We start from the raw sequence: 14876 nt of genomic DNA on the forward strand, positions 1-14876 counted from the left end.
CGGGCCTAGAAATTACATTTTGGTGCTAACTGCAAGTTTCATTTGGTCTGACCTCAATCAACCAGGAGCATTGCCGGGCCAAAGTAAACCAGGACCCGAGAGCACTGTCTGGGATGCCTGGGGAAAGGCAACAAACGTCAGTGTGCCCTCACTTCTCACTGTCTAAGGGCTGGCTGACTAATCCTCGATATTCCTCCATGATCTAAACCTGAAGCCTTCTGTAGCAAAAGAACACTGTGGCATTGTGTCCCTTCTCTCAAGGAGTCTGTGATTCATTTACTGGCAATGCACTTTGGATGCATGTACTGAATTTTTCTCATCCTCAGAACTACGTTCAACTTCATCATTCCAAGACGAAACTGCTTTCTTTGTATGACTATTGAATATGACACAACAACTTACTGCTGTCAAGCGAGAATCAAGCACTCAAAAAAACTCTATGTGGTTGTTTGAAATGTGTCTGTTGTTGAAAAAAGGAACTTAGACTAAGTAATATCTCAAGGACTAGTATGAAAAGACAGAATTTTGGAATTCCCTATTGATCACACAGTGTATATTGACAGTACTGTTGTTTGATGCTGCAATACTGCTCTCTGCTGGCAGAAACAGGGAACAAGTATATGACATGAAGTAGCTTTGTGTGAAACTGTAGGGTTTTGTTTTGTTTTTTAACTTTATTTGTTTCATTTGGAAGTTCCTGACATTTCTATTTTCAATACTAACACCTAGGCCAAAAAGTATTTTTTGGATACACAAGTTTTTCTGAATGCTGTTCAATGTTTCGCTTGCATGTTTAATTAGTATTGTTTGCTTTTATCTAACAAAAAACATTTAATTTCTAAGAGTTTTTAATTGTTTTCATCAGATAGTTTAAGGTTGCCATCTGATCCTCTTTGCTCTTTATTCCTTCCAGGTCTGATTTGCTTTGGTGCCAGATCTGCAATTGACAATGAGGGTGAAGAGATGAGCTTGCAGCGAGAAGCCCGGTCCCTGCAGTTCCTGCCACTGGACATTTAGTGATTATTACTACACACAAGACGATGTCCCTGTCTCCCAGATAGCGCTTCTGAGGACCAGGCCTTCACAGCACACATTGTGCACCATGGCAGGAGAGACTCAGCGAATGCATGCAGTCAAAGAGCTGGACACTGAGTCCAAACTGCAGGATGAGGGCACCACGCTGGAGCAGACGAGTGAAAAAACCTCAAAGGAATCTTCAGAGCACTTTTCAAGCACAGGCACTGAGGCCAGAGCCAGTAGCAGAGGGCCCAAAGCTGAAAAAATAGAGAAGAAAAGGGACTGTCCTCAGCAGCGTGAGGCTGTCATACGACCACAGCAAGCAGGGAAGATTGACTTCAGATCACTGCAGAACAGATCAAAGTTCGCCACTGACAGGACTTGGTCGAGTGGCAAAGGCAGTCCCCAGTCTCCAAGTGGAAAGAGCCGCAGCCGAGAGAAAGGGAAGCGGTCAGTAAAGACAGAGCGAGGCAACCCACAGCAGCTGTACAGACCAGGCATTACAAATCCACGCACTGTTGGTATTGCATATCCGCAGCAGAAGGTTTTGCCACCCAAGAAGTTGGAAACCAGTCGTGGCCCAGTTTCGGGCAGCTACAGATTCCACGTTCCCAGTATACCAGAGAGAGAGGCCGAACTACAACAAGAAGAGCTTAGCTACAGCCGCTGTTTCCAAGAGGCTTCCTCTAACCTCACCTCCCAAAGCTTTACCTCACAGACACTGGGCTCCTCAAGTGGAACATCATCTCACCCACACCCACCCCTGTCACAGCAGCAGCAGCCAGCATCCATGGAGAGCAACAGTGCACAGCCTGGCGGCCAACTGATTCTGACTGACTTTCATCTGAGTGGCTCTAATGCATGGACATCTCCTGAAAGGACTTTCAATGGTGCTAACTTTGGGGTTTCATCGCAGAAATCCACTGCCCTATCAGAAGCAAATAAGGCAAACACATTTGTGCCTGGCCCATTTCAGTATGGATATAATTTAATGGAAGAATCAACCTCTGACTCTTTTCCCTGTGAACAGGACCCACAATCCCAAGACTTCACAAACACCTCTTTAGGTTCTGTTCATGTGACCCATAACTCGTTTTCTTTCGCACCTGCAGAAGGGCAAAATATTGCTCAGAACAACACTCAGTTCAATAATGAACAGCAACCAGAGGGTCGAAGCACTTATCCTCACAATCCGCAGTCACAGTTTATGCAAGGGGTGGCATCATCCATCCAGTGTCCAAGAAACCTGAGTGAGGACTCAGCCAGCAGCGACAGCTCTGGCTCCAGCTCACAGCAGTCGGAGCAAGGAAAGACTGGGCTGGCCGAGAGCACAGATGCAATTGGTCAGGCAGACAGTAGGGATGCAGCCATCACCTCGGGGAGTAAGAGAAACTGTCACCCCAAAGACACAGCTGCCAACCAAAGAACACTCATTCAAGGAAGTATGCATGCAAGAAATATTTCACAAGTCCCAGGCTCACCAATGCACTTTCCCACCAAAACATATAACAGCATTCCAGTCAATAACATTCGCTCGAGCACAATGGCTTTTGATAAAAACATCAACAGTAATGTTCTAAGTAGGATACCACATTCATGGGAGGGGCCTAATAAGGCATATTCACAAGAGGATCCAAACACAATTCAGTACACTGATATAAATGACAAGTTTCAGTTTCAGAACCAGCCAGCGATTGACCAAAGGCCAAATTCATCTAAAAATAACAGAATGCCCTGGCAGCAGATACGACCCACCCCTGCCATGCCAAACCAAAGTAGAATTGAGTTATCTAGACAAATAAGCAATCAAAAATTGGCTTACATAGTTTCCCCCTCTGACTGGCAGGATGACATAAAATCACATAAACCCAGCTCGTTGAAAACTCCTGGCTCATTTCAGAACAGCAGAACTGGTGATGTCTTTTCAAACCAAAGACAGGAGATTGTTAAAAAAAACAGTAACACAGTCCCAACTTTTAAAGTAGAAACAAGCCACTCACAAGTATGTGAGTCGAAAAATAAGGTAGTATTCTTTGGACTCAATCATTCTCTTCCAGCAGCACCGTCAAGAAACTACAGCTTTCCACCATTACAGGTGCCGCCTATGGGACTGATGATGGTATCGCCTTATGAATCCCCTTTACCATCCCCAGTTCATAATCCTGCATCTAGCAGTACCTGCTCCTCCCACTCCCCAGCATCCACGAGCCCTGTTAACATCAGCTCAGAGGACACGCAGATATCTAAGCCACCACCCTCTCACCCATTCTATCACCAACCACAAGGCAAAACCCAGTTACCCTCAGATCACCTGAGCACTCACTCCCACCAGTTTCATTCCGACGCTCCGCGGAACCTTCCTTTTGTACCAGACAGACCCAAAGACGACATGATGAGCTACCTGCAAAGCAGTAGTCATGTAAAGACAACTATGGATGGAAGCAAAGCTTATGTGGATAGTTTTGGCGTGGAGCACCAGCAGCCTCCCCCGCCATACTCTGCACATCAGCTGTTAGCCAGCTCATTAGCCACAGCAAATCTTGACCAGTTGGATGTGCTCCTGACATGCAAACAGTGTGATCAAAATTTCAACAACCTGGCCTCATTTTTAGGCCATAAGCAATACTGTGCTCATCACACGTTTGCACAAAATGACCTCAAAGAAACGGCAAAGATTGAGGACAGTAGAAAATACCATTCAGATCCAGCAAAAGCAGTGTCGTCCGTGTCAAACATTTCACTCTCAAGGTGTCCGTCTGATCTTCACTTGTCTTTGTTGGGCCTCAATAAAAATGGCGACCTGATATGTGACAGTGAAATGAAAGGAGACAATAAAGACGATTCAATGAAACTGTTCTCCAGTTCAGTCAACCTCCCCGAGCTGGAAATGGATGCCAAGTTAGACAGTCTAATCACAGAAGCTTTGAACGGACTGGGATATCAGTCAGACAATGCTGAAATAGACAGCAGCTTTATTGATGCATTTGCTGATGATGACCTCACCACTGTCAAAACATCGTCAAACAAACAATCTCTGAAAATGAAAGAATCCCTGGTCTTTGAGAGCAAAAATAAACAAGCAGTTGATGATGTGTCTTTCACACAGGAAAAGTATTTTTATGACTCTGATGTAGAGAGCCCTGAGAAAATCTCTCTGAATCTGGAACAAGATGAGAAAATTAACATAAAAAAAGAAGTCTCTCATAAAAATTCAAGAATTGCCTCCAGGGAGAAGACGTGGGAACAAGGCAGCAAAGTGAAAGAGGCAAAAACTCTGTGCAAGAGCGAGGGCGAAAACACGGGGACACAGAGGTTACTCTTATCCAGCAAGTTTTCGGAACGCTGCGGCGTTAAGAGCTTTCAGGACAACTCCGCACTTCGAGGGTCGGCACCCTCACAGGCCTCCACCTCTCCGACTTCAAGAACTGCAGTGAAAGAGAGCAAGAGGAAAAACACTGGAGGGGGCACCTGGAGCAAAGAACTTATTCACAAAATAGTTCAACAGAAAAATAAGCTCCATAAACTCCACGTCAAAGGTACTAAAAACCTTCAGTTTTCCTTGGTGATGGAGAGACTAACTCCTACGGTGCAGAACACCGCCTTTGGAGAATACGACTATGTCTCAGACTCAGATGATGAATGTGAGCCCGTAAAGATAGCAAGCCAAGGCCGACTGAATCAGAGTAGTCGCTGTAAATATACATACACTAAAGAGTGCAAGTGGCGAGCGAAGAGCGAGAGGGACCAGGCAGCATGGAGGCATGAGTCGAAGGACTGTTTTGAGATGAAAAAAAGCGAAGAGGTTTCTCTCTCGCCTGACAAGCACAGCTATAACCAGAGGCTCAGGAGGCGGGGTAGCAGATCGTCCACAAGCAGTGAACTCAGCACATCTGTGAGTGTTTCAAGTGATAGTATCAACAGCCCCAAAAGCACTGATCGCACTGACTCAGACTGTGAGAAGAAGACAGACAAAAACAAAGAGTCTCCAGAGCAGAAAACCCATGAAAGGTCTTCCCCTCAGAAGTTATTTAAAGAGTCCAGCACACTTGCACTGACTTTCACAAAATCTGTCAAGAAGTATAACAACAACAAAGCCATTCATTCTGATATCAAAGACAATACAGAGGATCCAAAGAAATGTCACTCAAATCCTGAAGCTGCTGATCTAGCGGCATCCTCACAAAAAGCAAAAGACACAGTAAAGCACTTGGAAAAAAGCAAAACGTCTCATGCAAAATCAAGAGAGAAACCCGTGTCTCACAAAAAAGAACCCAGTACAACGGTTACTTCAGACAGAAATTCCCTACAGAGAGCAGACAATCTTTGCCCTAAAGACGAACCAACACAATGTGGCGGCACAGATAACAAGACATTTAATTCACAGTCCCCCTCTACCAAAGAAACTGATTTCAATATTGACAGAAAAACAAAGGGCAAAAGAAGAGAGGGCTCCCTGGCTGCACAGCCAGAGTTATCAGACACTCCCACGTTTGAAAAACAGAGCGACAGTGTCTGTGCAGTGAAAGAGGCTATCACTTTAGCCAGTGACCTAGTCACGCACAAACCTGGGTCTCTTTGCAGCTCTTTGATGGATGAAGTGTGCCTGTCTCCAACTGAAAGCCAAAGCCCGCTGATACAAAAAGACACACTCCACCTCATGCCTTACCCCCTGGACCAGGAGCAAGGACTCATTAAATCTCCGCTTTCATTTGACACCTCATCAATGTTTGGGGACCTCACAGGCTTTGACGGTGGCCTTTACTCGGAGATGCCGATACAAAAAGAGAGTTTCCATTCAATAGAAAACACATCGGAGAAAAAGGACGACTTTGTGTCATCTTTCTCTCCTTTTCTGGAGCAAAGAGACTGGAATCTCATTGTTAGCCCCGTTCTACCAGATGAGATATCCCAGTACAAAAGCAACTCGGAGAAATCAAATGAAAAGAAGCCAGATTATAATCACGTTCCTCTGTCTCTGCCAGAAAAAATAACTGACTACAGTGCAAATCTCAACAGCTGTGCATCAGAGGATGAGCTGGAGATAAAGAGAATAGTGAACGAGCTCGAGAACCAGCTGCAGACAACAAAGTTGGAAAGGCCACCGATACTGGATCAGCACGTCCCCAAACAGCTGCAAATGAGCAAATTTTCACCTTTACGTCTGGGTGATGAGTCAGAGAGTGAGTGCCCCACTTTGGATGCTAAATGCTCTGTACCGACGATAGATGTACCTGTTTCGATGCCTTCAGAGCCTTTCACTGAACAGGGACTCTCATGGCACGGCACGTTTCAATTTGAGCTAATGGGTGAACATCACAGTCCCCACACTGCAATTCACAATGAATCAGGGGCTCTTGAAATATTTTCAGACAAAGAGGGCCATGCACCAAATTTAATCTCTGCATCCTCACGTATTGAACACCCGCAGCTCCACCTTGGTCAAAAAACGGAGGAAAGAAGTGCTGAAGAAGACACTCCTGCGGAAACAAAGGAAGAGATTTTGGAGCAGAAGAGATATACAGAAAATCTCATGAAAAGTCTGGAGGTGATTTCACACTCTATATTCAAGAAAGAACCCCTTATATCAGTAGACAAAACGCCAAATGTCAACTCTCCCCAAAGTCAACAACATGTAGAAACTGAATGTCAGGCAACAGATGCAGTTGAAAGAGAAGATCATGAGGAAAAGGAAGCAATTATGAAAAAGGAGAATATATTATCACCTCCAAATATCAGTGAGAGGAAGGATGAAATTGAATTCATTCTGGATGAGTCAGAGTCATCTCTCTCCAGCAAGGCTGACCCCAGAGTCAATGGCAGCCAGCCAAATTCATCGCAGCCAAGTGAGGCCACAGAAAACAAGGATTACAAGGCACAGAGTAAAGTCGCATCAGAGCAGGATATCTCCAAGAGTAGCACTTTAACCGAGACTGCTCACTGCTCAAGTGTGGTGACACATGAGCCACGTGTGGATGAGGAATCTTGCGGGAACTGTAATGCAGAGGACAATGTCGATCAGCTGTTTAAAAACAGTAGTGTCAGCCGAGAGTATTCACCCACGGGTGAGGAAGCGGAGGCGGTGAAGGGAATTACGGGTCACTCTGGTGTTCATCTGTTATCACCAGCTCAGGCTGAGCCCAGTTCAGATATTAGTGAGAAAATGGCAGATGTGACGAAGGCAGCAGCGGAGCGACAATCAGCTGGTAGCCATGGTAATCGTGACGACAACAGCTCATTGCATGCTGACGAATTAAAAGTGGAGCGGTCAGAAAGTAAAACTGTTAAAATAACTGTTGAAACATCAAGCCAAGATCATTTAATAGGCCTGTCGACACAGACGTACAGTGAAACTGATATGTCCGTAGAGATTGTCACCACAGACAAGCCCTGCAGTCCGTTACTGGTGGAAACCAAAACAGAAAGCTCTAGATGCTGCTCGCCCTTCCATGACACCCAATCCATAGAGGGACAAAGCAATCTGTTGATCATTTCACAGTCTGATGGCATCATTAACGGTGATTCCTGCAAAATGACTCCATTTAATGACTCATTAAAAACTGAGACAGGTCTCATCTTTGAGTCTGCTCAGAAACGAGAAGAGATTTTAAATGTTCAGGACATCAAAGAGCAGCTTCCCATTGATTTCATGGCAAGTCAGCATAACTCACCGTGCAGAGATGAAGTGGAAGAAAGTCACTGCGTCTATTTAACGACTGCTCCATCAGTCAGTCCTCTATTATCAAGCTCTAATCAAATGCCTATGCGGAAATGTAACACAGAAGAGGATTCGTGTAAGTCAAACAATACATGCGACAATAAATTTATTGATCAAGACTCCATTCAAAATACAAAATCCCCAAGAAGCAAAGGCAAAAACAAAAATTCAAACAGTGAGGAGCTAAACACAACCGTGGAGATGGAGTACTCTTTAATAAGTCCGCCTGACCTGCACTTGGGAATGATAGAGTGTAAAATCCCCAGATCTGAAACCACCATCTCCTCTCCACTTCCAGCAACCGTTATGGCAGAACCACCAGTGGTATCAGAGAGCCTTGGAAAAAGAGATTTAATGTACGACTTCAAGCTCAGCCCACTCAACTATAACAGCATCTCAGATGAACCTCCACAACTAAACCAGTACGATTACATACCAGTCTCACCAGCCAGTCAGCCTAAAGAGAATGCAGATACCGTGCTGAGACCCAGTGATGACTCTGAATCATGTGATCTGAGTATAAACCCTGCACTGATTTTTAGCAAAACTGAAGCAGACACAGGAGCATCACTGAATTCCAACCCTGCAGCTAAGCTATATTCATCCGATGAACCACTGGTGCTACAGCAGAGTATGAAATTCACATGTTTTTCACTGGGGCTCCCAGCTCAAAGCAAGAGAACAGACTCTACAGCTGGTAATGTAAAGACAAACCTGGAGGTTTGCCATGAGGTGCTCAAACCTGTTGAGAATTTGCATGTGCATGCAGACCTTCTGAGCAAGGCTGAAACAGAAACTTTAGATTCTCACAAAGCTTCTGTTGAGGACAGTAAACTTCTCAAAAAAACCTTTTCAGATGGTCCGCCCACTCCTAAGCCACTCATCATCTGTGAAAGTGAACAAATGCTGATTCCATCAGACCCTTCAGAGAAGCGACCAACAATAGACACTGGCCAGTGTTCAACAACGCAAATACACAAAGATGTGACGCAAAAAAAGACACAGAGCAGCGCTCAGCAGGGCAAAGTGCTCTGCGAAATTTGCTTCATGTGTTTCAGGACTGTGCCAGGGTTAAAGAGGCATAAAGCAATGAAGCATTTGGTCAAAGCTGAAAAACACACTGGCCCGCAGAGTGCAGCATCAAGCCATCAGGGGAGTGCGCTTATTTATGAAGCATCACAAACTACAGAGAAAAAACATAAAGATGATTCACAGACCTGTTACCCAACAAAAATAGATGGCCTGCCTGAGATAAGTAGTGCTCTCATATCTAAAGCGGCAGACACCGAATCCATCCTGGAGGAAATGGCAAGTGAGACAAGTGCAGTGGCAGTAGATGAAATAGGCTATCAAAGCCCAATGCTGTCAGTAAAAGCAAAGAAGAACAACAAAGCTAGAAAGAACAAGAACAGTGAGGTAAACAGAAAGCCTAACCATCTCTCTGATGAGCTTCTGAATATATTAAAAACAGATATACTTCAAGCTATAACTCCCGAATTCAAAAGCAGTGCAGAGCGCAGCCAATCTTCTGAGGAACAGGAGAAAACCAGTGAAAGAACTGAGGAATTCCCTCACTGTGCTGCTTCAGAGCCTGCTTTTGACAACACAGCCCGATCTCCAACAAAAGAGACAAATGTACTTAATGAAACTGTGGAGATCAATCAAATTGCTGATGCAGAAGAAACAAAATGTACGAGTATCACAGAGATGGCAAATTTGGAAGTGTGTACGGATAATAATGTGGAAAGTACTATAACTGTAGAAAAGGAGGTTATCAGAGAATGTGATGAAACCAGAAGGACTCTGCTCCCTGTGGAAGACATGTGTGAACTGAAAGGTTCAGAAGATAGCCTTGCCCAGGAGATTCTTAGAAACGTGGCAGGCGAAATAAAATGTGAGAAAAACAGTAGCCCTGCAGACAAAGTACATCCTCTCTCCTGTTTGAACTCCACAGCTCTCAGCCCTCCAAGTATAAGTCCTGATCTGAAGGCCCTACTTGACGATGACACCACATTCTCACAGCTCTTCCCCAGAGATGATGAGGCAAAAAGGAAGAAGTGCCAAAGGGTGTACAGCAAAAGAAACAAAAGGCAGAAGCTATCGCCCCGTTCAAATGTGACTGCTGACTTCCTTCCTCCTGAAACATTCGTGCAAAGTAAAGATCAATTCGCGGAAAACCAGGCTGAACAGACTTTTAATGACAATCACGCAAAGCACTGTGAATATGAGACAATTTCTCTTGATGATGCCATCATGTTGAATATGTGCCACAACAGCACAATAAAGGCAGATGTCACACCGCTGGCAGATGTTAAACAGAGGGATCAGGGGGATGCTGTTCATGACAACATTAAAGAGCTCCGCAGCAGCCTCTTGAAACCTCTCGAAAGCACAATTGATGAATCTTCAATTGAATGGAGCGGTCCCGCTGCCTTCACCAGCTTTGATACCAGCTCATCTGTGACCTCTGACCCCAAATCTTGTAAACCAGAAGTAGCATCCACCCCGTACACTGTGGAGCCAGAGGGCGTTCAAACCTTCCACAGCATTGACATCCAAAACATGAACACCACGTTTCAGCTTCCAGAAATCCAGTTCTTTGATTCTAATAAAGATATCTCAGTAGCTCCTCCAGCAATCGCAACTGTTGATGTGGAGAATAGAGATGATGAAAAGTCCAACAAAGTGGCAGAGCGGCGAGGCAGGAAACGGCAAGATGGCGGAATGAAAGTCAAAGATAAACAATACAAGTGCAAAGTGTGTTTCACTTGGTTCCTTACCCTGGGTGAGCTGAACTTTCACAAACTCTCCCACAACCCCTCTCCACCTCCAACCTGCTACATGTGTGTCCAGCGTAAATTCAGCTCCAGGGAACAACTAAGAGACCATCTGAGGGAGAAGCATGCAAAAAACAAGACAGGTATTTGGACCTGTGGAATGTGTTTGAAGGAGATATCAGATGTGTGGATGTACAATGAACACTTACGGGAGCATGCCACACAGTTTGCCAGGAGGGGTCAGACTCAAGGATCCATGCTAGGCATTTCGGGCAGCTTCATGCAAGAGACAGCAGTGAAGAACTTCATCTCCTCAATAATGCAACATCGCCCCAGCAAGGTGAGCAGAGAGGCCAGCAAAGTTAATAAAGAACAGGAAAAAGCTGTTTCTGCAGACAGCACAATGGTAGAGGGTGCTGAGGCAAAGCTTCACAAATGTAAAAGCGCCAGCGGAGCTGGTGGGAAGAACGCCTTAACCCCACTTGAAGTCCTCCACAAAACAGAGACACCTAAAAGCGTGGAGATGCATCCCAACTGCAAAGACCCCTCAAGAGACTGCCACCACTGCGGAAAACAATTCCCCAAACCATTCAAACTCCAGAGACATTTAGTGGTTCACAATTTGGAAAGGATTTTCCTGTGCCACAAATGCCCCGTCTCTTATCAGGAGGCCCAGGAGCTTAAAGATCATCTGAAGAGAGCTCACGAGGAGGTGGATGAGCTGGATTCGAAGCACACCACCCTCTACACCTGTGAGCTCTGCGCTGATGTCATGCACGTGATTAAAAAATCCTTCATCTGCAGCACCTGTAACTACACCTTCTCCAAGAAAGAGCAGTTTGATCGTCACATGGAAAAGCACCTGTCAGGGGGAAACAAAATTTTCAAATTCCGAGGCGTCTTGAGACCCGTCAGAGTGTCTGCATCCAAAGAAGATGAATGTGTTTCGCCTACAAGTAAAAAGAGGAGAATTCTCCCTGACAGTCTGCAAGAAAACAGCTCAGACAGTGGCATTGCTAGCGTAAGCTCACTGCACTTAAATCAAAACTCTGACACACAGTCTTCCAAACCCCCTGTGTCCATGGCAGACGACTCCACACAGACCATCAAAAATGAATACCACAGTGACACAAACAATACAAGTGTGAAGACTGAGGACATTGCTGAGGACTACTCTGAACTGCTTGTAAAGTTGGAAAAATGCATTCATATGGATTCTCCTGAGTCTGCTACACCCAAGAAGGAGGAAATTGACCCGACTCCCTCGCCTCATCTTGATAAAGAGGGTAATGAAATATCAATTCCTGAAGCATGCGACGTGAAAGAGGAGAATGAGTCGATCCACATTAGAGCAGAAACAACCTGTTGGTCAGCATCTAAAGAGAGTAGTGGTGCGGGGGAGGAGACTGTTAAAGCTGAGGAAGGTTCTGTTCAAGGTGACGCTACAGAAACGGAAGAAAAAACTGATTCACCTCCTCCTAGTGACAACTCTGTAGTCAGCTTAATAGAAAATCAAATCAGTTTAAAGACACCTGAGTCTGCAAAGGATGAATCAGCTGTCGATGTGATGGACCAGCAGGGGGATGAGGAGCAGTGGCATCAGATGTCCAACTCTTCTAGTAATAGCAGCAAACAACAGATCTTATCTCATGGTGCTGAGCAGGAATATGACAGTCAGAATAAAGAGAAGGCTGCCCTTGAGAAGTCAATTGACAACACCAAAAGTAGTCCAAAGACCACAGAGTCAACACCAGGCCTTCACTCCAAGGTTTCCCCCAATGCCTCAGCTTCAAATGAGGATAAGGAACCGCTGAGGCGACAGAAGAAGAGAAAGGACACGAAATCCCCTCATAGCCTGCAAAGGGTTTCCTCTCCAGTCACACAAGAAAATTTTGGCGTTGATTCTAGACCCAAGAAGAAATTTTGCCCCAGCAAGTGTGCAAATCCGTCTCTGCAGAGAAAGTCAGATGGACTGAATGAGTACCCTGTGCTGTCCTCAGTACGGGATGATGTCGTTAGCAACAAAATCATTTCCAAGTGCAAGACTGTAAGTTTGGGCTTGCAGTCGAAACGAAGTCTGCTTGATAGCTGTACGCAAAAGAAGGCTGAGTTTGTGAGCCCTCAGAACGGGGACTATAAAACCAAAAAGGGAACTCTGGGGAGAGCTTTGCATTCTCAGATATCGAAAGTTTCTTCAGTTCCCATGAACAATTCTTTGAAATCTCGACCAAAGATAGGGGTAAGGTCGATGGAGACCCATTCCTACCGGACAGCAGAGTCACAGAACCACCTCCTCAGCCAGCTGTTTGGCCAAAAACTCACTAGCTTTAAGATTCCTTTAAGGAAGGACACATCAGAATCTATTAACTAAGGGTTGGGGAGGGGGGGGATCTGTGAATAATAGACTGTAAATGTTCACAGGTATAAATGTTTAAGACAATTCATTATGGTGAATGAGATTGCACAGCTATTTTCTGTGAAATGCTTTAAATCTTTAAATACTTACATAGTCACTTTATTTCTTCTTTGTACATGTGTTTTTATTACATAAATGTGAGGATGAATGGCAGATATGAATATTGGGTCAGAAATTAAATATGCTAGTTGGAGAAATCATTGAACTTTTTTTAAGAGAATATATTTCATTTACCTAAAGGAGAGAAAAAAGAATACTTGAAAATACAGTAAAATATTTTGTTTTTAGAAATGCATGTTCATGTTGCATTCATAAAATAATTTTTTTAATGTTTTCTACTAAAGGACCAAATGACATCAGAACTGACATGGACTATTGTCTGTGCACCTTTCATAAATACTTCCTACATAGTCATTTTGTATTTTTTTTTTTTTACATTACTGTACTGCATTGACATTCATCGTATTAGCCTTTGTATAAACATTACGTGGTGCTACATTGTGTTTTTTTATTGTAATGTGAATGCCAATGTCCTCAGAAGGGAACATGAGATCTGTAGCAGATGCAGTTACAAACGTACATCAGACTGTTTTTACTGGCTCTCTGTATTTTATTAATACTGTGTAAACCATCCAAGTAAATCACATGTAGGCTGACAGAAAACAAAATTAGGAAAAGCTTCCATTGTATAAACTCAGGTGCATACAAGGACATCAAAGTCCCAAGACCTGTATTTGGAGTTCTTCCCATGCACTGAAAATACCACACACAAATTACAAACTCAATCTGTAACTCCAAGTGTTTAATTCTTAATAGTATTTACTAGGACAACAAAGGTGCTTTATCTTGTTTATACTGTATGTATCTTACATTGTATTATATTGTAGGTAGATGAATGTGTGGTGTAAAAGTTTTATTTTAAAAATGTGCAAAATGAATACGAATGAGAAGAAAGGGAAATGCAGTGTCTCTTGCAAGTTGTAAAGTGGCTCACCAAGTGCCTGTTTTATAGTTGGTTATTAAAGATCTGTACAGGTCTCTCCTTGCTCTTTTCTTCTTTTGTTCATGACATGTTTTGCAAATGTTCCTACTTCCATCCCTGCGGACTGCAGCTGTCACCGCTTGCTTCAAACACTGGAAGCAGTGGAAGGTGCGTGTGCCTGGAGGCAAAAACAGGTGCACACACAACAAACTCTGACGCCATATTTTTGTCTTCAAATCAGCACTTCGCTGAGCTCACTTTTCATCAGAGAGACGAGCATAAATGTATCTTTACTACAGGGAAATATTCAGCAAGAAGACAGTTGCATTTATCCAACCATATGTTGTTGGTCTCCGTGAGCACTGGCAAGCAGGCAGCGAGGAGCTCCCGCTTGTTTCATGCTTCCGTCATGCTGCTCTACCACCACGTGTAAAATGGCTTCTGTTCCTACATGAACACTTTTCATCATCACATAGGAATAAAAAGCCATATTACACAGTGGCATACACACAGAGAATACAAGGAGGGGGGTCCTCGCATTTTTCCCCGTATTACCTGAGGGGAAAAAGCAAGAAGAAAAGAGGATAGTCAGAAAAATCAAGTCTTTCTTTGGTTGAAGCTCAGGATTTGGTTCTTGAGGAAAAAAATAAATTAAAGATTAAAAAACAGTATTCAATAATAACAGTTGGCTGACTGAAGTGGATGTCTGCATTACAAGATGACATTTAACAGCAATCATCAGCACACTGTAAAGGACGGTTTAAACTATTAGTCTGTGTTCAATTCGATTCAATTCAATTTTATTTATATGGCGCCAAATCACAACAAAAGTCGCCTCAAGGCGCTTCTGTGTTGAGGATATAAGCAGATTTCCACATATGTGGCTCCTTTTTCTTCAAAATCAAAGATCTCACTTGTGGTACGAACACACTGGTGTTTTCTGTAAACACTGTAAGCAGCCATCGGCCC

At 44.0% G+C, this 14876-nt stretch overlaps 1 protein-coding gene across 4 annotated transcripts in view; it reads left to right on the forward strand.

The window, feature by feature from the left end:
• Positions 1-13963, forward strand: part of znf469 (zinc finger protein 469) — a 252509-nt gene extending 238546 nt beyond the window's left edge. For all 4 annotated transcript variants that reach the window (XM_004563447.5, XM_076885658.1, XM_076885660.1 and 1 more), the window contains one exon: positions 914-13963. In XM_004563447.5, coding sequence (XP_004563504.3) covers positions 1103-12880 — 11778 coding nt within the window. In that variant the 5' untranslated portion in view covers positions 914-1102 and the 3' untranslated portion in view covers positions 12881-13963. The remainder of the gene's footprint in view (positions 1-913) is intronic.
• Positions 13964-14876: the final 913 nt, after the last annotated feature.

This window comes from Maylandia zebra, linkage group LG7 (assembly GCF_041146795.1).
Source record: "Maylandia zebra isolate NMK-2024a linkage group LG7, Mzebra_GT3a, whole genome shotgun sequence".
NCBI classification, from domain to species: Eukaryota; Metazoa; Chordata; class Actinopteri; order Cichliformes; family Cichlidae; genus Maylandia; species Maylandia zebra.